The 26,051-nt window shown below is 44.6% G+C and overlaps 1 protein-coding gene across 2 annotated transcripts in view; it reads right to left on the bottom strand.

Annotated features, from left to right (window-relative positions):
- ADAM17 (ADAM metallopeptidase domain 17) overlaps positions 1-26,051 on the bottom strand; it is a 64,913-nt gene that overhangs the window by 12,191 nt on the left and 26,671 nt on the right. For both annotated transcript variants that reach the window (XM_075201454.1, XM_075201455.1), the window contains exons 9-19: positions 22,734-22,847; positions 21,669-21,813; positions 20,925-21,013; positions 20,189-20,341; positions 17,936-18,135; positions 17,200-17,303; positions 16,484-16,618; positions 10,229-10,359; positions 9,869-9,947; positions 8,151-8,239; positions 7,050-7,106 (exon numbers count right to left, since the gene is read on the bottom strand). In XM_075201454.1, the coding sequence (XP_075057555.1) occupies positions 7,050-7,106; positions 8,151-8,239; positions 9,869-9,947; positions 10,229-10,359; positions 16,484-16,618; positions 17,200-17,303; positions 17,936-18,135; positions 20,189-20,341; positions 20,925-21,013; positions 21,669-21,813; positions 22,734-22,847 (1,296 nt within the window). The remainder of the gene's footprint in view (positions 1-7,049; positions 7,107-8,150; positions 8,240-9,868; positions 9,948-10,228; positions 10,360-16,483; positions 16,619-17,199; positions 17,304-17,935; positions 18,136-20,188; positions 20,342-20,924; positions 21,014-21,668; positions 21,814-22,733; positions 22,848-26,051) is intronic.

The raw sequence follows: 26,051 nt of genomic DNA, 5'->3' as shown, positions 1-26,051 counted from the left end.
CTTGATTGGTGGGCTGCTTACACTATCCAGCCCCCTCCCCTACCTTCCCAAGTGTCTTCAATCAGGTGACCCCCTACTGCGTCTGGCTCCTGGCTGGCTGTAGAGCTCACTAGTGGACAATGGGGAGCAAACAGAAATAACAATGATATGTTAATTCACTTAACATCTGAGTGTTCCCTGTGGAGGTGGAATTTAACCCCTGAAGTACTTTTTCCAAGGATATGTTATAGATACCTCACTGATAGTTCCTGATAACAACATGGCTGAAAAGTGCAGTTCAGGTATGGAGTAGATTAAGGGGTTGTAACATCATACACTATGCCTGTTATTTTACATATAGCATGCCAATGTACATTTTGGAATAAAGTAAGAGGCTGAAAACTTTAGAGAGAGACATTAAGAACATTATAAGCAGGATAAATACACAGACACAATGGTTTGAAGACCCATGGAATTGTGAAGTCTCTGCTCACACTACGGCTGTAAGCACCATCTAGATTAAAGAAATAATCTACATTAAAATCGGGTCATAAATGGTCAAGGGAGGGACAATAATACATTTAGGGAAGAGTGCTCCTTCACGCTGGTCTAGCCCCTTTGTATAAATGGCTCCTATAGGTTTCTTGAATATATTTAAAAAAATATCTATGTCTGATATAACAACTTTACCAACCTACATTGTGTCCCACTACCAAGGGATCGATGTATCTACGTCTGCCACTAAGAAGAGCTGGTTAGTATATCAGTTTAGATTTACACATTAGAAATTAACTGCTGTGTGTGATAACTTATTATACATATTGTATCACAACAACCTACAACCAGAGGAGCCCTGTACCAGGTGTCTCTAGCAATGAAAATAAAGGGCAGAAAAGAGGATTTATGTACTTACGTTAAATCCGTTTCTCTGATTCCGTCTGGGGGACACTGCTTTACCATGGGTTGTGGAGGGGAGCTGGGAGTTGGCACCTAACTAGTTAACTTTAGTGCTGCAGATAGACCCCTCCCCTCTACAATCCCCCTGCCTCTTCCTGTACAATCCAGTTAGTTTTAAAAAGCCCCAGGAGAAAAAGGGCAGTCAAACAAGAGCACAGAAGAATAACAGAAGGGAGGGATCGCAGTGTCCCCCAGACGGAATCAGAGAAACGGATTTAACGTAAGTACATAAATCCTCTTTTCTCTTTCATCCAGTCTGGGGGACACTGCTTTACCATGGGGACGTTCTAAAGCAGCCCCTAAAGGGTGGGACTACTCTGAAAATCCCGCTCGTAATGCTTTACGAGCGAAATTTGCATCTGCTGATGCAAAGACATTAAATTGATAAAATTTAGTAAACGTATGGACAGAGGACCAAGTGGCTGCCCTGCAAAGCTGGTCCGCAGAAACACCATTCCTTGCTGCCCAAGACGCCCCAACCGATCTGGTGGAATGGGCTGTGACTCTCTCCGGCACAGGACGGCTAGCCTTTATATAAGCTTGTCTGATGGTAGACGTAATCCATCTTGCAATGGACTGTTTTGAGGCTGGCCAGCCTCTCTTATTAGCGTCATAAAGGACAAATAGAGAGTCTGTACGTCTAATCTGGGAAGTTCTCCTAACATAAATGCGGAGAGCCCTAACCACATCTAACTTTTCCATCGATTGCTGATCCGTATGGGAAGAAGATGAGAAAACCGGAACTACAATTTCCTGGTTGAGATGAAAAGCCGACACTACTTTTGGTATGAAAGAAGGGAGAGTTCTTAACACTGCTCTGTCCTCGTGGAAAACCAAATATGGTTCCCTACAGGACAGAGCTCCTAATTAGGAAACTCTACGAACCGAAGCGATAGCCAAAAGAAAGAGGACCTTCCAGGTCAACCACTTTAGGTCCGCCTTACTCAAAGGGGGGGCCCTTGAGCATCTCTAGGACCATGTTGAGGTCCCATGGAGCAGTAGGAGGGACATAAGGAGGTTGGATATGTAAAACTCCCTGGAAAAAAGTCCTAATGTCTGGCAATTCGGCTAATTTCTTATGAAAAAATACAGAAAGTGCCGAAACCTGGACCTTTAGGGAACCTAGCCTAAGGCCTGCTTCCAGGCCATTTTGAAGGAAGGCTAATAGATGGGAAAGCTGAAAAGAGGACGAGTGGAACGTCCTATTTTCGCACCATTTAATGTAGGCCTTTCAAATCCGGTGAAAGATTCGAGAAGAAACAGGCTTCCTGGCTCGCATCAGAGTCTGAATTACACTGGGCGAAAAACCTCTAGCCTTCCAGAGGCTGGTTTCAACAGCCATGCCGTTAATTTGAGCTGAGGTACATTCTGGAAATGGAATGGACCTTGCAGAAGCAGGTCGATTCGATACAGAAGGCGGAACTCTTCCGCCATAGATATGATGTCTGCGTACCACACTCGGCGCGGCCAAGAGGGAGCGACTAGAATTACTGGCAGAAGGCCCTGCCGAACTCGTCTGAGTACTCGAGGAAGCATGGGAATTGGGGGAAACAGGTATCCCAATCTGAACTCCCATGACATCGTCAAAACGTCCACTGCCGCCGCTAAGGGATCCCTTGCCCTTGAGCAAAACTTGTGGACCTTCCGGTTGTGTCTGGAGGCCATGAGGTCTATGTCCGGAAGACCCCACCTGAGAACCAGAGACTGGAAGACATCCGGGTGTAGAGACCACTCCCCCGGCATCAGCTGGTTTTGACTTAAATAGTCCGCCTCCCAGTTTTCTATTCCTGGAATGAAAACCGCCGATATTGCTGGGACATATTGCTCTGCCCAAACAAATATTTGGGCTGCCATCTCCATAGCCGCTGCACTCCTGGTTCCTCCTTGTCTGTTGACATATGCCACGGCCGTGGCATTGTCGGACTGAATTCTGACCGTTTGGCCCTGAGGAAAAGACTGGGCTCCCCGGAGAGCCAAGAGAATGGCCTTCAATTCCAAAACATTTATCGGTAGAGTTGATTCCTGAGGCGACCAAATTCCCTGGAGTCAGAGGTGAAGGATTACCGCCCCCCAACCCTTCAGGCTGGCGTCTGTCGAGGCTATGATCCATGACCATTGTGCGAAGGATTTTCCCACGCTCATGTTGTGCAGACACATCCACCACTGAAGAGATTCTCTCGCTTTCTGAGATAGAGAGATCTTTTGACTTTTCAGGTGTAGGTGTGACCCTGACCACTTCGATAGCAGATCCCATTGGAAACATCGAGAATGGGCTCGCCCGAAGGGAATGGTCTCGAAAGAGGCCACCATCTTTCCGAGTAGCCTCATGCACAAGTGCATTGAGGGGCTGGGGTAAGACAAAACCTGGGAGGTTACCGACTGAATAGAGGAGATTTTCTCTGCTGGGAGAAACACTCTTTGCCTCCTGGTGTCCATGATGAGTCCCAGGAATACCATGCGCTGACACGGGATAAACTGGGATTTCTTTGAATTTATTAGCCAACCGTGGCCCTCGAGAACTGCCTGGGTGAGGGACAGGTGATAACGCAGGCAACCTTCTGAGGAAGCCTTGATGAGTAGGTCGTCCAAGTAAGGAACGACCTGAACTCCCTGCAGGTGAAGACATGCTGCCATAACTGACATAATCTTCGTGAAGACCCTTGGCGCAGTTGAGAGGCCAAAGGGGAGGGCCCGAAACTGATAGTGAGCAGATCCTACCGAGAATCTGAGGAGAGACTGGTGGTGGATCCAGATGGGAATGTGGAGATAAGCGTCCTTTATATCTATGGACGCCATGAACTGATTTATCTCTAGGCCGTTTATTACTGACCTCAGAGATTCCATCCAAAATTTGTCCACCCTTAAGTGAACGTTGAGGCCCTTTAAGTTTAGGATGGGCCGAAAGGAGCCGTCCGGCTTCTTGACTAGGAACAGGTTTGAATAAAAACCCCTTCCTTTCTGCCCATCTGGCACTCTGCAGATGACCTGCTGGAGTAAAAGAGAAGCGACACAATCCTGTATAGCCCGTCTTTTTTAAAAGATCCTGAGGTAGCGGGGTCTGGAAGAAACGCTGTGGAGCCGGGCCCAATAGGTCTATTCTGTACCCCTCTGAAATGATTCTCTGAATCCAAGGATCTTGGGAAGACGCTGTCCACTGTTTCTGAAACAGGGACAGACGTCCTCCCACTGGCGCCCCCTGTAGAACAGGTTGGTCGCCAGGGCGCAGGCTTTTCCTGGGTCTTAGCGGCCTGGCGCTTGGAAGTAAACGAGGATCTTCCCCTAGAGGAGGAGCCTCGGTAATTAGATTGCCTTCCTCTGAAGGACTGACCCCTTTGGAAGGAGGTCCCTCGAAAGGGCTGTCGGAAGGAGCTATTTCTCTGAGCGCGGCTTCTGTTAGCGTATACTGGCAAAGAAGTGCTTTTGCCCCCCGTAGCCTGGGAAATGAGGGTATCCAATTCTGGGCCGAATAAGCCCGCTGCAGAAAAGGGGATGGTTTCAACGGACCGCTTTGACTCTGCATCACCTTCCCAGGATTTCAGCCATAGTGTTCTCCTTGCTGAAATGGAGGCCGCCTGAATGGCAGAGGAAACCGCCGCTGAATTCTGGGCCGCCTCATAGAGATACCCCGAAGCTTCCTTTAAATGCAAAGCAAGGGGAAGGAGCTCGGAGTCCTGTAGAGCTTCTGCCAGCTGGTCTGCCCATGCTTCCATGGCTTTTGCTACCCAGGCTGAAGCAAATGTGGGTCTAAAGCCAGAACCCGCAGCCGCAAATATTGATTTGAGCTGGGATTCTACCTTACGGTCATTGGCGTCTGGGAGAGACGCTGAACCCGGGGCTGGGAGTAGAGTATGTTTAGCCAGGCGAGCAATAGGAATGTCTACCTTGGGAATACTCTCCCAGCGAGTCGCCTCTTCCTCCTAAAGAGGATACAGAGAGGCGAACCTTTTGGGAATGAAAAACCTTTTCTCAGGTTGTTTCCAAGCCCCTTCAGCAATCTCTCTGAGTTCTGCAGAAGGAGGGAAACGGTTGGTTTTTCTTTTGGCCTTTTTGAACAGACTTCTGTCCCTGGGGGAAACCTCCTCAGGCTCTGGGAAGTCCAGCGCCTGTCTAACCGCTAAAACCAAATCATTAACAAATTGGTTTCTAGGGTACACTTCCTGCTCTGAGGAATGACTATGGTCAGCATCCGAATAGATTTCCCCCTCTACCTCAGACTCTTCCTCCGAATCTGAAAGGACCACAAGGGGATTTACAGCTCTAAGCCTCCTTCTCTTAGCAGGCAGGGTATTAGAGGAATCTAGCAACTGGTTAAGCTTGTTTAATCCCTTCAAAAAGGCTGTAGACCAAGCCGGGTCTGTATTAGCAGGGGCTGGGTCAGCCTGTGATGTGGAAGCTCCCGGCAAACTCGATCCACTGGCATCTGAGAAAGCCTGGGGGTCTGAATGCGTATTAGTATTGCTAGCCACCGAGGTTGCCACAGTTGATAGCAACTGATTTGATTGAAAAACCATTTGGGCTAGGGAGGTAACCGACTGTGTTAGGGAGGTTACCCAGGCCGGTTCCTCAGACGAAGGGGCTGTAACCTGCTGGCCTTGCACAGAGGGGGCCCCTGCTTTGCATGCAGCGCAGAGCGCCAAAGGGTCCTTCTGCCCACACGGTAATTAAACATGACATTTAGAACATGTGAAATATTTTGCCATAGGGCCCTTTCCCTTATCTGTCATTTTATATAAAGGAAGGCACACCAATCACACAAATCAATCTAGCTGAATATACAGATAGAGATAAAGGAAGAGAGAGAGAGTAAAATATATTAAAAGAACAGAGTAAATTACAAGTAATCAACTAATGTCTTTGAAAAAGTTGTAATATTTTTAAACACCATAAATATTTTAGGCTAGCAGGAGACTATAATGTAAACCTGCTAAGCCAGTAATAAAACAACAAATATGTGTTTAAATAAGCTTGTACTTAGCCCAAGGGCCACCAAGACAGGGAGAAGTCCAACAGCAGTCTGTGCTCTCCCTCAGCTCTGTTCCTGTTCCCGGGCTTCTGCTTTGGCGCCAGAACCCTGGGACAGTCCATCTCTCTCTTTCTCTGTAGGAAGGGGGGGAACTCTATGTTTTAGCTCCCCCCTCTTCCCTGATGCCGATGTTCCTGCTTGAAAATCCATAGGAAAAAACGGCTTTTGGTGGCAGATTTGTGGAGACCTCCATTAGTTCCTCTTCCCAGGACAGAGGTCTCCGCAGCGGTACCTTTCCGACGCCCCCCTCCTATGTCTGAGGGGGGAATCTTGGTTTAGCCCCCTTCTCCTCTTTTCGGCGCTGCTGCCGAAATCCAAGATGGCCGCCGCCATTTTCATTATCCGATAACCGGCGCTCTATGCCTGTAATGGCAGCGCCGGTTAACGGGGAGGCTGTAGGAGTGCAGCGGTCCCTGAGACCGCTTGTCACTCCCTTCAATCAGGCACTTTGTACTTCAGTCCCTGTCAGTGAGAACCGCTGGCTCTCAGCTGACAGGGGAATGCCTGCGCTGCCAAGCTGTGAGTGTGTTCTCTATATTAGAACACACTCCAGCGCTGCCACCTGAAAGAAAAAGTAAAAAGTAAAAGAAAAAAAGAAAATTTCTTAACATTAAACTAAGCACTAAACAAAAAGGCTGCCCAACTCCAGGGCACCTAAAAAAAACTGGATTGTACAGGAAGAGGCAGGGGGATTGTAGAGGGGAGGGGTCTATCTGCAGCACTAAAGTTAACTAGTTAGGTGCCAACTCCCAGCTCCCCTCCACAACCCCATGGTAAAGCAGTGTCCCCCAGACTGGATGAAAGAGAAAATTACATTTTAGTTGCATTTTTTAAAGATTTGTGTATTTAAGGTTTACTTTTATATAGTTTGATGGTGTATAGTTTTCATGTTAAGGTTTTGGAACTTCAAAATTGCACTTTCTATTCACACAATTCTTTTAATATCATAATGTGATGTCATAAATGTCATTTAGCAGAGTGCACTGATCTCTATGAAGTTTTTCTAAGCTTCATTCATGGACTCTTATAGTTACAGCTGTAAATCTTAATATGAAATAATTTTACTTCTAATCTCAGAATTAACACTTACGCTGGGTAAAAATAAGGATTTAGCATTTTCTTCATACTGCTTGTCCAACTTCTTATCCTAGTAGAGTGAGAACAAAATAAGTCAGTAGAATGTAAGCCATCTGGCACAAAGCAATCATGTTTATTGTGATAAACCACATATGACTCCTAAGCCTGTGAGAGGAAAGCAATCTACTTGGACTGTAATACACACACAGTGTCACACTAACATTATAGCATTGACTGGAAATCTCACCAACATACATAGGCATGAGCCATATTGTTGGCTGAACCAATGCTGATGGCAAAGCAACCTATCCGTTCTCTAGAAACTAGGGACATCACCTATTGCTTCTCGGCCTTTTGGCTAAGATCAAGTGACGTTGTGGCAGAGCTGTACTCGGTCCTCTGGCCGGGAAGCAGCTCAAAAAAAATCACAGGTTGAGCACCCTAAAACAGATATCACGTGATTATGTTGGCACCCATGTACTTTTAACCACTTCCTTTTAAGCACTGCCTCTATTCTCTGCCCTGGCCCTTTGGCTGCACAAGAAATTTTTTATAACCAGCCCGGGGCCGCAACCACTCGGTATCATTTATTTTTCTCCACATTTTGTCACTTTCACTTTTATTGTTTTTTTTTTTTTACAGATTTTAGGGTGCTGGTATGCCCTTATGGGCTCCGTCCCCAAAGAACCAAGGGGGGCTTTGTGGCCCAGAGGTTCCGGCCCCACTAAAACCATCATCTGCCCTCCTTCCGGGGGGTTGGGCCAGTTGCCGAACCCTGGGTGAAGCTTTGGTGGATTCCAGGGGGTAAAGGGCCCCCCTAGCCTTGCCCCCTAAGGGATCTTTTAGTTCCGGGGGTTGGGGACTATAGAGGAGGGCCATGTTCTGCATTCATTGTGCACTTTTTTTTTTATGGTTTTCAACTTTTTTGGGCACTTTGGATCACGAAAAAGAAAAAAAAGAAATGAGACCTTTTGTGATGCACTCGTTTTCAGTGGATGGACAGAATGAATTTTGGTTTAGCCCACAAAGTATCCGTCTTGTACACATGATTATATAATTAGTGACATAAAGAAGGTTCTCTAGGAAACTTCATGTTAAGTATGTAATTACTCACCACACAGTGGACAAGGATACTGAGGGGAATCCAGAAGAGCAGGGAGAAGACAATTACAGACCCTACAATGTTATCTGCCAGGAACTTGCCTGAAAAAAAGAACACAAATATCAGGTAGGAACAAGATTACAATCAGAAAGGGTTTTCTGACAAAACCATGGTTCCTTCTAGAAACCATTTAGTATAAAAGGGTTATTTTTAACACAACAAAACCAGTTTAGAGTCAATCATCACCTCGTAACTGGGGCAGGTGGAAATTCTAAACATAAAGGAATATGTGCCAATCAATATCAAGTGATTCTCGAAAAAGTGTACAATCCTGGCTGGTAGAGAATTGGTGCCATCCATGTCTGGCAAGCTTAGAAAGTGAGAGGTGAAAAACAGGATCGCCCCATGTGTGGCTAGTAATGTATATTCATTTATAATGCCCACTGCCAGGCTATACCATCTGTCTGTATGGTCACATACCTAGAACAAAGACTATCTGAGAACATGTTTACAATGTGACATCATATTTCCCAAATACATGTGGACATAACACAAATGGACTGTACCCCCTGCCCCAATCAGACACTAATATATGCCTGGTAGAAATTAATGAAAACAAATATTTTATTGGGTGCTACAGCAGTGTGCCCATTTCTGATAACTGCACCCTGCTAACAAGCACTGATATTTTACTGTAAGGACTATATATTATTGTAGGTTTATAGTTTATGTTATTTTCTGTTGATTTTATGCATAACACTGTGAAAGGTTACATAAAATATTCAAAGTGTATTTGGTTAACTGACCCGAGTCTAAACCTAGGCAAGTGTCAATGGTCTTTTGAAAGTAGTCAGGCCCAGAGACAGAAACTCTCTGAGTAGTTTGTGTATGCAGAGGAGTTAGACTTAGCCAAGCCAAACGAGCAGAGGTGGAAACTCGGGTCTTGTGAAATGCCTGGTCACTAGACATACATAATTTACTTTGAAAGACATGTGTCATTTTGGGCATCCATCTAACTTAGGTGAAAATAAAATTCCTAAGGTGGGGGTTGAAGAGCAAACAAGAAATGGTTTAGAAATCCCTTGTATCAGTAGTACAGTGTTCATTTCTTTGAGGGGGTCTATCACGTCTATAACGATTGAAATGTGCCATTCTTCTCACTGTGTACTCCTCACACGCCAATTCCTGAACTTGTAATTAGAGACTCTGGTTTTTATTTCTATTTTATTCTTTGAAACTTATTTGTGCAATTTATTGTATGACTGTTTATTACCTTTTTGTAAATTAAAGCCTTGGAAATATTTTTCATATTAAAAATATTTTAATCTAGCGTATTCTGCGTGATTCTTTGTGAACATGCTACATGTTTTATGTGATTTAAGTGTGAAACATTAACAAGTGGTGTTGGTGAACGTAAGGATGCCAGAGTAAATACTTTGTGGTGGCAGAAAAGGGTGTATTCATTAATAAGTAACTAAGGTAACACCAATCACGACCAGCTGTTCAGACTGCTGTATCTGAGACAGGCTGGGGTGTTCGTGACGAACAGACAGTTTGTGTAGAAGAGTAGTTTAGTCAGATTACCAAGTGTTTATATCACTGTACAGCACTGCAGAATATTTTATACATAAAGGATAATTCCAGAATATGCAATTTCCTGTGCTTGATATATTTTTGTAGCTGTAAACTGTAAAAGTGCAGCCAACTGTCCAGAAACACACAAGACTCACCTAACATATTGATGCTGAGTTTGTCAATGAAATCCCAGATCCTCTCGATCACATCTTGGACCTGTTTCTCACACTTTCCCTGTGGAACAGAGGCACATGAATGGATACATCACGGTAGGGAATGGATAATATAAAGTGAATTTTACACAAATAGAAAATGAGAGTGGAGGCAGCCATTCTGTGTGCTTGTACAAATATTCATAGGAACAAATGACATCTCTGAGGCATCTGCCACTCAGTACCTCATGCCTCAGTGATATCACAGGTTTCTAGATTCTCAACTCCAAGCATATGAAGAATCTAGAAACCAGTGTCCAAGAATAACACCTCCACCCTATGGAGGATAAGGGGATCGCTTACATTCATGTCACAGAAGCCCACAGTGCACGGCTTTCCTTTACGTAACAACAGGTACTGTTTATTGGTGTCAACGTATGGACTGCAGACCCCATTCTGGTCCCGGCAGCACACTTTACATGAGTGCTCAGTCTCTGAAAGCACAAGACATAGAGAATAAGGTAAAAAATATAATATACGGTGGTCGAAGTGGCAGTATGAAAAGTGTAATGGGAATGTAAGTGAATGGAAAGTGATAGTGTTACAATGAAGGCAGTAGAAGTGGGGGTATGGCATATCACCGTATACACCCCCACTTCACTCTATATATCTACAATGATCTGTCTGCTCGCAGCAGGCCAATACACAAGGACAGGTCAGGGGGCACCTCTAGCAGTGCTCTGTATTCACAATGTTTTATCTTTAACATTCCAATAAAACTAATGTCACCATACATCACAGGCAAGCAATGTATGGCACTCTGTCACATCGACCCGACTTGTCAGTTAACCCTTCTCCTGCTGAATCCCTGGCTTAACTGCATCAACTGCATATAAAACATTATTTTATATGCCATTATTTTGTTTTTCCTGACTGTACATTTACAAGTTTCTACTTTTTACCTGTTATTATTCTACTATTTATATGCCTTTATCTTGTTTTTCCTGATTTTATATTTACCAGCAACTAGTTTTACCTGTTATTATTCTTGCCTATTTCCATTGTCCTTATTACCTCTCCTTCTATTATTCTTTGCCTTCCATGCCCTAATTGGTTATTGTCCTCCATCTTGCTATTGTCTCCCTGCTTATTCTTACCTGTTATCCGCTGTCCTTACTATCTTACTGTTCTGCTATCATTCTTACCTGTCTTCATTGTCCTTATTATCTCACTGTACTGTTGTTCCATGCCCTCCACGCCCTAATTCGTTATTATCTTCCACCTTTTCATTGTCTTCCTGCCTTTGTTCTTACCTGTTTTTCACTGTCCCCACTATCTCACTGTTCTGTTACTCTCTCTCCCTACTATGCCTCCCCGCTCTCACTCCATACCCATACTCTCCCCCCGCCCTACCTCTCCCGTTCCTCCCCGCCATCCCCCGCGCGCTGCTCATCTTGCTAACCTCATCCCCATTTCCCCCCTCTCCTCTCCCCCTTTCTTCTGTGCCCTCTGGAATGCCAGATCCGTCCGCAACAAGCTGACTGCTATCCACGACTTCTTTCTATCCAACTCCTTTAACCTTCTTGCCGTTACTGAAACCTGGCTCTCCGATTCTGATACTACTTCCCCCGCTGCCCTCTCCTATGGTGGCCTCTCCTTCACCCACTCCGCCAGGCCTGGTGCCCGCCCTGGCGGTGGAGTTGGCCTCCTCCTCTCCTCCACCTGTACTTTTCGTGTCATTCCCCCTGAACCCTCCCTCTCCTTCTCCTCTTTTGAAGCTCACTCCATCCGCCTCTTCTACCCCATCCATCTCCGCGTCACTGTCATCTACCGCCCCCCTGGCCCCACCTCCCTCTTCCTTGACAACTTTGCTAGCTGGCTTCCTCACTACCTCTCCTCCGATCTCCCCTCGATCATTCTCGGTGACTTTAATATCCCCATCGACAACCCCACCTACCCTGCTTCCAGCAAACTGCTCACCCTCTCTTCCTCCCTTGGTCTCACCCAATGGACCTCCTCCTCTACCCACTGCCTTGGTCACTCCCTTGATCTTGTCTTCTCCTACCTATGTAATCTCTCCGACTTCTCCATCTCTCCCTTTCCTCTATCCGACCACCATCTTCTCTCCTTCTCTCTCTCCTCTTCTCCTGCTCCCCTCCCCCTGCCCAAACCTACTCTGTCCATACGCAACCTCAATGCTCTTGACCCTGCCTCTCTGTCCTCCTCTCTCGATACCCTCCTTTCTCCCCTTTCCTCCCAGGCCTGCCCCAACCAGGCGGTCTCCCTCTACAATCACACCCTCACCTCCGCTCTGGACGCGGTCGCCCCTGCCCACTCCGTCCACCCCCGCTGCTCCAAACCCCAACCCTGGCACTCCAAATTTACCCGCTTCCTCCAAAAATGCTCCCGTTCCGCCGAACGTCACTGGAGAAAATCCCGCTCCCTGGCTGACTTCCTCCACTTTAAATTCATCCTTTCATCCTACAGCTCTGCCCTCTCACTCGCTAAACAATCTTTCTTTAAATCCCTCATCTCTTCCCAGTCCTCTAACCCCCGCCGCCTCTTTGCCACCTTCAGCACTCTCTTGGCCCCCTCCCCTCCCTGACTGCCTCTGATTTCGCCTCCTTCTTCTCCTCTAAAATCGAGGCCATCCGACTTGAAATCTCCTCCTCCACTCTCTCTTCCACCCCTCCCACTCTTCTGTCCCCCCCCCCAACCACCTTCCCCTCCACTCCTTCCGTCCCACCACCGGCGAGGAAGTCCACTCTCTCATTTTATCCTCCCCCCCCCACTACCTGCCCCCTGGATCCCATCCCCTCCCACCTTCTTCGCTCCCTTTCCCCCACCACCTGCTCCCACCTCGCTCACCTCTTTAATCTCTCCCTCTCCACTGGCATCTTCCCCTCCTCCTTCAAACATGCTCTCGTATCCCCCATTCTTAAGAAACCTAATCTCGACCCCACTTCTCTCTCGAACTATCGCCCCATATCTCTTCTCCCTTTTGCCTCCAAAATTCTCGAGAGGCTCGTCTGCAGCCGTCTCACCTCCTACCTTTCTGAATACTCCCTCCTTGATCCTCTCCAGTCTGGTTTCCGCCCCCTCCACTCCACTGAAACTGCCCTGGCTAAAGTCACCAATGACCTCCTCTCTGCAAAAGCCAGGGGCCACTTCTCCCTTCTCATCCTCCTTGACCTCTCTGCAGCCTTTGACACCGTTGACCACCCCCTCCTCCTTCACACCCTCCAGTCTTTCGGCCTCTCCGGCCCAGTCCTGTCCTGGTTCACCTCTTACCTTACTCACCGTTCCTTCTCTGTCACCACCTCTGGGTCTCTCTCCCCCCCATCCACCCTTCCAGTCGGGGTCCCTCAGGGCTCTGTTCTGGGACCCTTACTCTTCTCTCTATACACCTCCTCCCTGGGTGAACTCATCAGCTCCTTCGGCTTCAGCTACCACCTTTACGCTGACGACACTCAACTATACCTCTCCTCTCCTGATCTCTCTCCCTCCCTCCTCTCTAGGGTGTCCGCCTGCCTCTCTGCCATCTCCTCCTGGATGTCCTCTCGATTCCTCAAACTTAACCTTGCCAAAACTGAGCTCATAGTTTTTCCTCCCTCTCATACCCCATCCCCTTCTGACCTCTCCATCACTGTCGACAACACCTCTATCTCCCCTGTCCCCCAACTTCGCTGCCTTGGTGTCATCCTCGACTCCTCTCTCTCCTTTGGCCCCCACATCCTCTCACTTGCTAAATCCTGCCGCTTCCAGCTGCGCAACATCGCTCGCATCCGACCCTTCCTCTCCCAAGATGCCACCAAATGCCTTATCCACTCTCTGATCATCTCCCGCCTGGACTACTGCAACCTCCTCCTCACTGGCCTCTCCCACTCTCATCTCGATCCCCTTCGATCCGTCCTTAACGCTGCAGCTAGGCTTATTTTCCTCTCTCGCCGCTCCTCTTTTGTCTCCCCTCTCTACCTAGCCCTTCACTGGCTCCCATTCCCCTTCAGAATCCTCTTTAAGCTCCTCACACTCACCTACAAGGCCCTCGCCAACTCCACTGCGCCCTACATCTCCACCCTCCTCTCTATTCATGCTCCATCCCGCCCTCTCCGTTCTGCCTCTGACCGTCGCCTCTCTTCCCCCCTTATAACCTCCTCCCACGCGCGTATCCAAAACTTCGCCCGCGCTGCCCCCCTCCACTGGAACAAGCTCTCTCCCTCCATCAGAACTTCCCCTAATCTGTCCAGCTTCAAACGGGCCCTAAAAACCCACCTTTTTCTTAAAGCCTTTCTGTCTCCCACTTAACTTCCTACCTTATCTTCTGCCTCTGTCCCCCTACTCTCCCTCTCTCCCCTGCGTCTCTCTGTCTGTCCACCCCTCCCCTTAGATTGTACGCTCCTCTGAGCAGGGCCATCTCTCCTCCTGTTTCCACCACTTCTAACTCTGCTCTCCAGCTACTTAGCCCTCCTCCTCGAGGGTCCTCCACCCCACGTCCACTCTCGCTCCCTCCTCCCCCCTGGGGGTCTCCCTGTCTTCCGCGCCCTCCTTCTTGGGCCCCGTCATTTGCGGATCCTCCCTCCCCCTTCCCCGCCCTCTCTAGCTGTGCATTGAGCGTACTGAGTTGCTGTGTTTACTGTACTGTGCTGTCTCCCATTGTATTGTAATTTTGTTTGTCTCTGTACGGCGCTGCGGATGCCTTGTGGCGCCTTATAAATAAATATTAATAATAATAATCCTAGGGAAAGATGTATACCAAGGATCAAATATATACAAAAAAATGACATCAAATAAAAGGTAATCGCCGAGCAAAAATAAATGGAACATATTCTTAGTAAGAGGCACTTCCCATCCTCACGGCAGCCAGATGTCTTATTGCTCTTGACTAGAAAAGAAAGCGGCTCTCTCCACCCTACCGGCAAATACACAAGCTGAACATATCACTAGTAGAATATATTATTTCCCCTAATTAATTCTCCAATACTTGGCTCACCTGGACCAAACACCCAGAAAAATCAGCCTCTAAACCCTTTGCCCTCCTTTTAAGTCCACTCCAGTCATCTTCCCTCTTATTATCCTTACTAACATTCCCCCGGTCTTCCCCTAAATTTAATTCTTCTTCAAACTTTGAATGTTAATTGCCCATCTGATTACTGTATTGAAAGGCTCAATTATAAACAAACATACTGTTTATACCTTATTATGTCAAATGTTCTTATTGTTCAATTGAGACTATCCCCCCCCCCTTTTGCCTTTTGTAACCCCATTCCTTTCCCAAATTATTGTTCCAGAAAAATTAAATAGAAGTAAAAAAAAAAAAAAGAAAAATCTAATTTGATTAGCTAAAGATTGTCAGATAGCACATGTATAAAGATATAAGACAGGGGTCTACTCTGGAAAATTAAACTGTAAGCTATTATTAATCTTTATTTATAGGGTGCCACATGATTTCCGCAGCACCATACAGAAAACAGATAGTGGATCATATTGGGTAAAACAGTACAGTACAGTGAACAAAAATACCAGTACTTCAATAGCTCCAAACACAGCTAGAAGAGTGGAGTTGGAGGAGAAGAATAGGTATAGAGACAGGAGGAAAGAGAGCCCCGCTTGTAAGAGCTTACATTCTAAACGGAGGGAAACAGACAGGATGCACAATGGGGAGTCAGAGGGGTTCAAATGCAAGAGGAGCGAGTAGCAGGACAGGGGAAGAGGCATGGAGAGATGGTTACATGGGTGGATTGTAGGTTTTGAGAAACAGATGAGTTTTAAGTGCCTGTTTGAAGCTGCACAGATTAGGTGACAGCTGGAATTGTAAGCTATCGGTTTGTGTGTGCCATTTTGTTTTCTGTATTTAGTATTGGCTCTAGTCAATTTCTTTCTTTGTATTAGAGCACACTGCAGATGGCATCGAAAGCAAGGAGTCCATATGTTTATAGGACAACAGTGTTCCATTATTAATAGAGCAGAACAGAAACTCATTACAGCAAGACTTCAACAAAATGGGAGGTGTAGGGTGGTTATAGTAGCCATTATGCTACACACACTCTAGTGTGACACAAAATGAGAGATGCAATAGCATTTATATCAGTTAAGTACTAGCAGGCAGTGCTAAACAGCTAATCCATTCATTAATAACATTTGAGAGTAAGCAAAACAAGGGTTTATCAATGATTGGTTCCAATTTGACTTTGAGATAATCAATAATGAACTTTCATTGTAAAACAAAGGTTTTTGTGGGAGTCCATTTAACAGCTAGAGAAGAGATGAGAAGGAACAAACATTTTGAAGGAGCTCAGCGTAGCACAAGATCTGACGGCCTTTCAGGATTAAGGGCCATCTATTAAAGGAAGAGGGCTTTAACAGTAGTTCAGAATAGAAGTAGTGCACTGGTCGGTTATATCACAGTTACTGGAATAACTGGTAAGCTTGTATGGGAGTGGGTGAGGTGCTCTATGTGTCTGACAGTTCAGCTGTAAGAAACGTGTATTAATTACATTACTCACAATTGTGATACTGCTAATAATCTGCCACTTCCCCAAATTCCCTGCCTGCCACCCTAGGGGTAAACAGATAACCAGTTCTGTGCTCTCAGAGATTATTCAGTGGCATCCCTCTTACCATTGCAGGCGCAAGACTTGAGATTCTTTACAATCTCGCAGAACGGCCGGCACTCCCCGCTGACACATTTCCCCAAATCTACGCACACTGTGTCATCAGCTGCATTGCCGGGTGCAGGACACTCACTGCTGTCACCTGTGGATGAATAAACACACAGCGCTGACTGTGACAGGACACAATACAATTGTAACTTACAACAACTATAACGCTTATAACAGTATCTCTACTCCAGTCCTCACGCACCCCAACAGCTCATGTTTGGAGGATTTCTGTCTGTAGGAACAAGTGGGATAATTACTGACCCAGCTGAGTAGACTACGTCACCTGTGCATTATTAACGGAATCCTGAAAACACAAGCTGCAGGGGGTGGACCAGTTAAGAATTACTGGCTCAAAAGACATTTTCCTTTACAAAGTGATGCCACCGATTCCTCGTGAAGCGATAGGCTGCATTTTGTGTCAGTCAGCACTGACTGCTAAAGAACTGATCTGCTGCATTCTCATGAAGAGTGTCTCCGCCTACAAAATGGCTCACTCCACTGTGTATAGGCAGCAGATGTACATTAATAATGCTTTAATGACGAATCCCTATAAAATGTATAAACTCATTTAGATTTCTTAAAATGCTGCAGCACAGAAGAGAGTAGTGCACGTCTATGCAGTAATGTGAAAAATAACCTAACCAGGATCCGGATGGTCCTATATTGGCCACTTACCTGTGCAATAGGACTCTCCTTTGCAGGTGGCATTTATGGCTTCCTGGCATTTCTTCTGGACAGTTTCAAACTGGCACATTTTACAGCAAGGACTGTTCCGATCGCTGAAATATTAGTGAAATTAAACAATTTTAGGACTCGGTAGCATTACAAACCAAACACACTGACAGGTTATTTAATAATACAGGGTACGTTGTATGTTTGAGCAGGGAGTTATTTTAATCACAGAGAGAAATGTTCCATGTATTAAATGTGCATAAGGTGATTTCTACATATTTCCCAAATCACCAGTCCTGCCTGCTCCGATGCAACTCAAGCATTACAGAGCTCACTGGCCCATAAGTACTGGGGATCCTGTTCAATAGAACAAACAATGAGAAGCCATCAAAGTAATATAAAGCAGCAGAAAGGTACTACAAACAAAAAAGTAGGTAAAAAGGTGGAAGCCTCCATCAAACCAAGGTAAGTTAATCTATTGTTTCATTCTTATCATCTTTTTTGTATTTATCTAATGGAAATAATTAAAGCTGAATGTATAATAATATAAGATAAAGGCGTCACTACATCTAACCGAAGAGCTCACTATTCATTATAATTCCCATATCTCGTCCTGTCAAACGCTTTCATGTGTACCAAGGAGAGAGAGAGCAGGCAAAAAGGAGGGAGACAACATCTTAGTTTTGCCCCTAGGCTTCACCAGTCATGCAGTTGTAGTCTTGACCTTAATGCTACTGACCTGCACTTTGCTTTATTCTTAAACCTGCAGTCAGGGGTGCAGCAGGGATCCTCGTGCTGGTGCAGCAACCCCGGGTCACAGTCCTCCCCTTCATCCACTCTGGAGTTGCCGCACACCTTGTTATTGCGCTCTTTGAAGCAGATGGAAGCCTTGCTCATCAGTGTACGCAGGATAGACTCTCTGCTGCAACTGGAGAACATCTAAGGGACAAAGGAATAGGAGTACATATACTATATCTGTGTGTGCTAATATACATAGAGCGTCTAGCCCTATAAGACATTCAGACGGTGTAGATTTCCTGTGCCACCATTAATTTTTTTTTTTTTTAAAACAACTATGCAATAATTTTGCAGATAAAACGAGTTCCGACCGTTTTGTCAGATATTGCAAGAGTATGTACGCTCCCAGGATCATGTTTTATCGTACCAAAAGACATTGCATCTGTTGATTTAGTTTCATAAACTTCCCAATAATCACGACCAACGATGGAACAATTTCGGGCAAATGTGGAAGTGTGTACGCATTCACGACTAGCAGATGGTTACGAGATATCATAATATATATATATATATATATATATATATATATATATATATATATATATATATATACATACACACACACACACACACAAAGTTAACCCGTGCATGATACTCATGCATTCTAGTCAAATCAAGCTACTTAAGGTGTTAAAAAGGTTCTTGTCATGCATTTGGGCCTAGCCCAGGCCTCCTCAGGGGAAGAGCGTTACTTCCCGACGCAAGCGCCCTTTTTTAACGTGGTTTTGTCCACATGTCACCACCTCATCATTTTTCTCCATCACCTCATCCTTCATCTTCATCACCTCATCCTTCATCTTCATCGCCACATCCTTCATCAAGCTACTTAAGGTGTTAAAAACTCCCCACTGTCACCCCCGGCAACCAACAACCACTCCCAACTGTCACTTCTCCTTCAAGAAATATATAGGTCAGTGTATAACTCTGCCCAGCAGGTGGCGCTGCAGTTTGGGTTTTTTTTTTCACACACGCCACTAGGCATTATATAGTAGATATATATGTTAAATTGGATAGGTGTGTACACAAATTGGCATGCTCATTTGGACTTTCAGTCGTTGGTGAAATTGTTACAGAAATTGCAGCTGAAAGTTGCATAGGTGTGTACCCAGCATTTGAGCACAATTTCACTTAAAAAACGAAAAAATCTTACTGTTGATCCATAATAGAAGATACTTGTTAACATCACACATTTCTAAAAGGATTAAGAATCATCAGATAGGTTTTGTGATGTATTTGTGAAACTAGGAGACACATATAGAATCCTCGTGGAGTCCCCCAAATACGAAAAATAGTAAATGAAGACTAAAAAACCCACTCAATCATTTAAAAGTTTATCTTTCTTTATTTAGTTGTTTTGTGGAAAGTCTATACCATAATGTACAGCTCACATTTTACCAAAAATGTAAGACTACAGGTGCTTCACTATTTGTTACACAGATGGACCTAATGAACAAACTGGGAGACCTGACGTTTTGATGTACAACTGTGAGCTATAGTGGCGTGTGAATACTTTTCTTGTTTTCTCTCACTTTTAGTGATTTTTGGAAAGACTTTGGAAAATTTGGGTCGATCCTAGTTCATAAATATCTATATCTATCTAGATCTCCATATCCATGTGTGGCCCAAAAACAATAATCCAACTGAAATTGACCATCTTCAGGAATATTCATAACACTCAGAATGTGATCGCTATTGGCCCACGTGTGTGGTTATCATCAACCTGCACCATAACACCCCATGTCTGGAAATGGTATGTCTTATAATAAAGTAAATAGGGTATTATAACCTGTGTGTGCTCATCTAAACTGTCTCTCTAAACAGTACTGGCGTTTCTCCTAGTGAAAACCTCTTGCTCTATTCACTGGATCAGACTAACTAAGCTATATACATCTCTGTCTAATCCTCGCAGCATAGAGAAAAGAAACAAGCTATTGAGACTAAACAAAAAGCAGACACAAAACAGATAACTTTACCTATGTAAAACCTATGTTTCAGCAAATATCTTGAACAATTTTGACGGTGGTGTCCTTTTAAATGTAGGACTATGTACACATCTGCCCAGAGGCGTGAAACTAATAAACCTTATAAACAAAACATCCTTCAGTTGGGCAGAACTATTCCTGGTAATGAGTAGATAATACAATTACAATAAAACAAGCTATAATTTGAGTGAGGCAGAAAGGTTGTTCCGCACCTTATTGTTGTAGTGGTCCCCACTCACAGCTATGGGGTACATCACATATTTCCCCCCACGGTCCTCACTTGGTGCACAGACCTCCATGCTGTCAGGATCATGCTCAGATCCAAAGTTATGTCCCAGTTCATGAGTAGTAACCAAATCTGCTTCCTGTAAGAAGAAATTCCACAAAGTCCGTGTCATACATAGTATCCAGAGTGAAGGAGCCAGCAGGATAGTCACTCTCTGGGATGGTGTTCCTGCACTGTGAAACTTTAACAATTAAATGAAAACCAGGCACAGAGCCCAAATTAAAAATGCCCTACTTCCAAGGCACTTAAACTATTGAAGGATAGCTATTCCCCTCCGAAGACATCCTCCACTTTAAGATTTAAAGTGCCCTGGCTCCAATTCCACCTACTATACCCCATTGTTACAGTGTCCCCGAATGGCAGAAATAGAAACCCCAATAACATTAGTCCTTCTTATTTACTGCTATTCCACACTCAAATGCTATTGGATTGAGCAGATGTACACGATTAAGACTGAGGGCGGCTGTGGAAAATTGATAAAAGGATTATGGACAAAAAGCTATGACACTAATGGATGGTAAAGTCTGCAGGTAGAAATAGCAAAACCTTTATAAAGGCTAAGTAAAGGTAATGGTGGGGTTTAGTATTTAAAATGCTACCAGAAATTTCAGGCAATGAACTACAAACAGCAATAAAGCTTCCTAAAGTGCTTCTGGTTATACCTTTGTAAGGATGGTTTTTCCGTAGTTTTTTGTGCTTGTCAAACCGGTGTTTAAATAAACAGCTTTCTGTGATGATTCACTTCTGTAAGCTGTCGAGGAAAGAGAGATGAAGTCAGATGTGTCATTACAGATAGAGTATAACGGAGAAACAAAGGTCAGAGGCATTTTCTCAGTCTGAAAACAGAAATAGAATTCTCCTGTGACATTACTGACAAAGAACAAGAAAAGAATCCTGTAGTAATAGCAAACTGCACCAATTATGGGCAAGACTTCTTCTACAGTGATATGACAAGTCAGACAGACCCAGGGAAATCCCTGGCCAGACATGAGCTGAAAGATATTACTATGACAGCAGTTCTTGGACTAGTGACTTTCTAGACATTGTAGAAATATAACTCTCCTTTTATCCTCTGACAGTTAACAGATCAAAGCCATGAAAGCTTGTCAGAGAACTACGGTGTTCATTCATATATTACAAAAAAAAAATGAATAAGTCAACATTCAATAAACTGATATATCTCAAGACACAAAAAAACTGATATCTTGATTATTTAATAATTGCCCATTGCTGTAAAACTGTAAGAGAGTGTTTCTCCTCCAATATAGCTGCATGATGCATAGTATATATATGCACACATTTATAGGGTTTTGCATACTAAACCCTTACTCGTTAACTCAGAATACAGGATTTTTTAAATACACAAAAACAAACAAACAAAAAACACAATAATTATACTCTCTAACCTTTAGGACAGATTCCTCCATGGGTGTTTGGCTTGTGGGATCCAACATAAGCAAGTCCTAGAGTCCCCATGTCAAAGTCCTGATAGGTGAAGAGGTGAGCCAGGCAGACCCCTGATGCCTTCTCAGATATGTCCTGGCTAAATTGCTGCAAGTAACAGAGGGCCCGTCTGTTATAATAGACCTTACTAGACGAGTGCAGATATCACCTCTCCAACATTGGATAGCTTAATGCTTTGGAATATTCATATTATTTCGACCATAAAGTCCACTTTATATTCAGCTTCATTGGGTGCAATTCTAAAAATATGTACAGTATAATATCCGTGTCCAATGGTTGAAGTGGAAATTTACAACTGGCAGTATGGAAAATGTGATGGGAATGTAAGTGAATGGAATTTGATAGTTTTACAATGAAAGCAGTAGGAGAAGTGGCTGTATGGCGTACCACCGTATACACCCCCACTTCCACCACTGTCCGTGACTATATGGAACTTGACCTTGTGTATCAGACTCCCATTGTTCTATAGATTGTAAGCTTACTCACAGGGACCTCTTACCGCTCTGACTGTCTGTATTACCCAGTATTGTTTTATTACTGCGTTTGCTCCCAATTGTAAAGGGCTACGGTATTTGCTGGCGCTATATAAATAAATGATGACGATATCTAACACACTGCATATATTTGCATTTTATTTACGGAATTAAGGCAATGTAACAAGAAATAAATGCTTCAGTAACATTATGATGGCACTTAAACCCCTGACCACTCAACCCAATAGGCCCCATTGATGATCAGTCCTTAAACAAACAATGTAACAAAGTGTAATATTTCCAACAGATGACATGCATTTTAGCATTTAAATGAACCTATATCAGTTATTTTATCACATATTTAGGGAGGGAGCTCTCTCATTTCCATAGGTCTCACTATACTGTGTGGAATTATTATAACAGGAACAGTGATACAGAGAAACACTGCATAACTCAGTATGACGCACTAAGCATCTCTCCCTTATAAAACACAGCACTGGCCTGTTGTACATATGGACCAGCTCATCCTCTCACCTCCAGCAGCTGTTTCACCTCCCAGGCATCTTTGTTCTCATTTGGATAACTTTTTGCCATGTTATAATGTGGTTTTAAGTTTGTTACATTCTCTGGTTCCTTGTGTACGATGATCTGCAGTAAAACATAATACATCGGCATTAGGATAGCCCCATAACTTACTTATTGAAAGTGCAGGAGTGCCATTATGTTAAATGAATATCCACATATGCCAATTTAGTTCTTAAATAATTATGACCGAAACCATTTTAATAAGATAGATTTAGGATGCAGAAAACGGGATTTTTATACTTACGATAAATCCTTTTCTCGGACTCCATCTGGGGGACACTGCTACCATGGGGTTGTAGTTGGGAAGTGAGGGAGTTGGCACTTAACTAATTAATTTGTTACTTGTGACCTGCTGACAGACCCCCCTCCCCTCTGCAACCCCCCTGTAGCTCCTCTGTGTAATTCTAAAGACCCAAGGAAGGGGGGAAACATAACCAAAGACCAAACAGCAGAAGAGCAGAACGGAGACAATGCAGTGTCCCCCAGATGGAATCAGAGAAAACGATTTATCATAAGTATAAAAATCCCGTTTTCTCTTTCATCCTTTTGGGGGACACTGCTACCATGGGGACTTACAAAAGCAGCCTCCCTAAGGGAGGGACCGCTCTGATTGCTCAGCTTGTAAAACACTACTGCCAAAGTTAGCGTCAGAAGACGCAAACACATTGAACTGGTAGAATTTGGTAAATGTGTGTATCGAGGACCAGGTAGCCGCTCGGTATAGCTGTTCCGCCGAGATCCCATTCCGCGTGGCCCAAGAAGCTCACACTGACCGGGTAGAATGGACAGTAATGCGACTGGGCACCGATCGGTTCGCACTGATGTAAGCATACCTAATTGTTGATATGAGCCATCTATATATACACTCTGCTTGGAAGCAGGCCATCCCCGTTTATGGGGATCATATAGTAGAAAAAGAGAACCTGAACGTCTAATGTGTGCAATTCGATGAATATATATGTGTAATGCCCTGACCACATCCAAAACCTCCGTCTGGTTATCTCCAGAAGTAGAAGGTTCTTGATAAACTGGAAGTACAATTTCTTGGTTTAAGTGGAACCCCGATACAACATTAGGTTGGAAAGACGGAACAGTACGGAGGACAGCCCCATCATCTACGAGCTGGGGCAATTGCCAACAGAAAAACAACCTTCCATGTTAACAACTTCAGATCCGTTGACTGTAAAGGTTCAAAAGGAGGAGACTTAACCATTGAAAGTACCAAATTAAGGTCCCATGAAATAGTGGGTGGTGAATGGAGGATGAATGTGCTACACCCCCTTAAGAAAAGTCCTTATGTCTGGCATGTCCGCCAACCTCAACTGAAAATAAGACTGATAAGGCAGACACCTGAACTTTCAAGGAACCCAACCGGAGGCCCATTTCAAGACTATGCTGTAGAAAAGCCATAAGACGAGGTACATTAAAAGACGCAGTATGGCGTTCTCTACTCTCACACCACCGAATGTAGGTTCGCCAAATCCTGTGGTAGATATGAGCAGAAACAGGTTTCCTGGCCTGCAAAAGAGCCTGTGTCTCCTTAAGGTGTAGGGCAAAGCGAGGAAGGTCGAAATCCTGAAGTGCTGCCGCAAGCTGGTCAGCCCGAGTCTATATGGCCCTGGCAACCCATGCCGAAGATAACATAGGCCTAAAAGAAGCTCCTGTAGCTACATAAATGGATTTTAAAAATCCTTCCACTTTCTGTCAGTAGCATCCTGAAGGGGGGCTGAGCCCAGGACTGGCAAAGTGGTGTGACATTCCAGTCGTGCTACTAGAGTGTCCACCTCTGGTATCTGTTCCCAACGGTTAACATCTTCTAACTGTAGTGGGTACAACGCCATGAATCTTTTAGGAACTACTACCTTGCGGTTTGATCCAACCTGCTTCCGCAATTTCCCTCAACTCAGAAGAAGGGGGAAAACAGACAGTGCGTCTTTTCATTTTTTAAAAAAGGCAACAGTAGGCTCATCTAGGTCTAAGATCCTTCTAATTGCTGGGACCAGATCCTCAATGCCTTGATTTCTATGGGAATCATCAATATCAGTCACCTGAGGACCGTCTGTCTCGCAAGGTATTTCTCCATCCTCTTCATATGATATCTCTGAATGTGATACCGAAAGAAGAGAGTGATTGGTCCTTTTACGTTTGGTTTTGGACTGAGAAGATCTCAGGGAGTCTTAAAACTTGTTCAGTCTATTAATTCCCCTAACCAAAGAAGTGGACCAAGCGGGCTCCCCTACAGGGGCCCTTTGGGAAGCAATAGAGGATGAAGGGCCAGCGGTTTCTAAGTCTGCCCCATCGTTGACCTGTTTCTGGAGTACCGCTGAAACTGTAGCTCCCCCTGTTGAGGTAGAAGGAGAACTCACAGACAGTGCCTGTCAGGTGAGAAGCTGCACCAGAGTGCCCATTGACTGTGCCAGCGATACAGCCCACACCACTTCTTCCGTTAACAGCAAAATACTACCCTGGGGCTGCGCCCTCTGGGACCCTGCCTCACCTTCTAAGAAGAGCGCCTCCGAGTCCTGCTGTACATTTGGCAAATGGAAAAAATGTATCTTGCTATATGTTGTATGCTATTGTATTGTGCTCCAGCCAACTCTGTGAAGCAGTGATTTCCTTTTGAATATGCTGCTATTAAACAAGGCAATATCATATATCAATACTGGATAACAGAATGTATATTAATAAGAATATATCTATATCTATATATAGCGGTACTTAGCCTTCCTAGATTAGCACCAATCTGCAGCAGGAGAGGAGTCTCGGTCAGCAGTGAAGCAGTGTGTTGTGTACTTTTCCCAGGCAGATCTTGGCGCCTTTGGAGGTGCCATCGCACCCTCTTCCCTTACACAGCCTGCTACCTGTTTTAAAAAAAATACAACAAAAATCCCCCCCTCCCAAAAAAACTGTGTGCCGATTCTAATCGCACACTAAGCAGGTTGTGATATATTCTGTCTTAAAACAAGAAAAAATGAAGAAAGGAAAAGAAAAAAACCTTACTAATCTACACCAGCAGTTAAGACGTAAGCCCAACTCCTTGGGCACTTCATCTACACTGAGGAGCTCCACGAGGGTTGCAGAGGGGAGGGGTCTGTCAGCAGGTCACAAGTAACAAGTTACCTAGTTAAGAGCCAACTCCCTCACTCCCCAACTACAACCCTGGTAGCAGCGTCCCCCAGAAGGATGAAAGAGAAATTATTAACTACATAGTGCAGATATTTGGAGACTATCTGTAATACACTAAGCTCTGCCAGGCTGTTACATCCT

The sequence above is a fragment of the Mixophyes fleayi genome, chromosome 3 (genome assembly GCF_038048845.1).
Source record: "Mixophyes fleayi isolate aMixFle1 chromosome 3, aMixFle1.hap1, whole genome shotgun sequence".
In the NCBI taxonomy this organism is placed as follows: Eukaryota; Metazoa; Chordata; class Amphibia; order Anura; family Limnodynastidae; genus Mixophyes; species Mixophyes fleayi.
The sequence above is the reverse complement of the archived record's forward strand: the minus strand, read 5'-3'. Positions and strand labels throughout refer to the sequence as shown.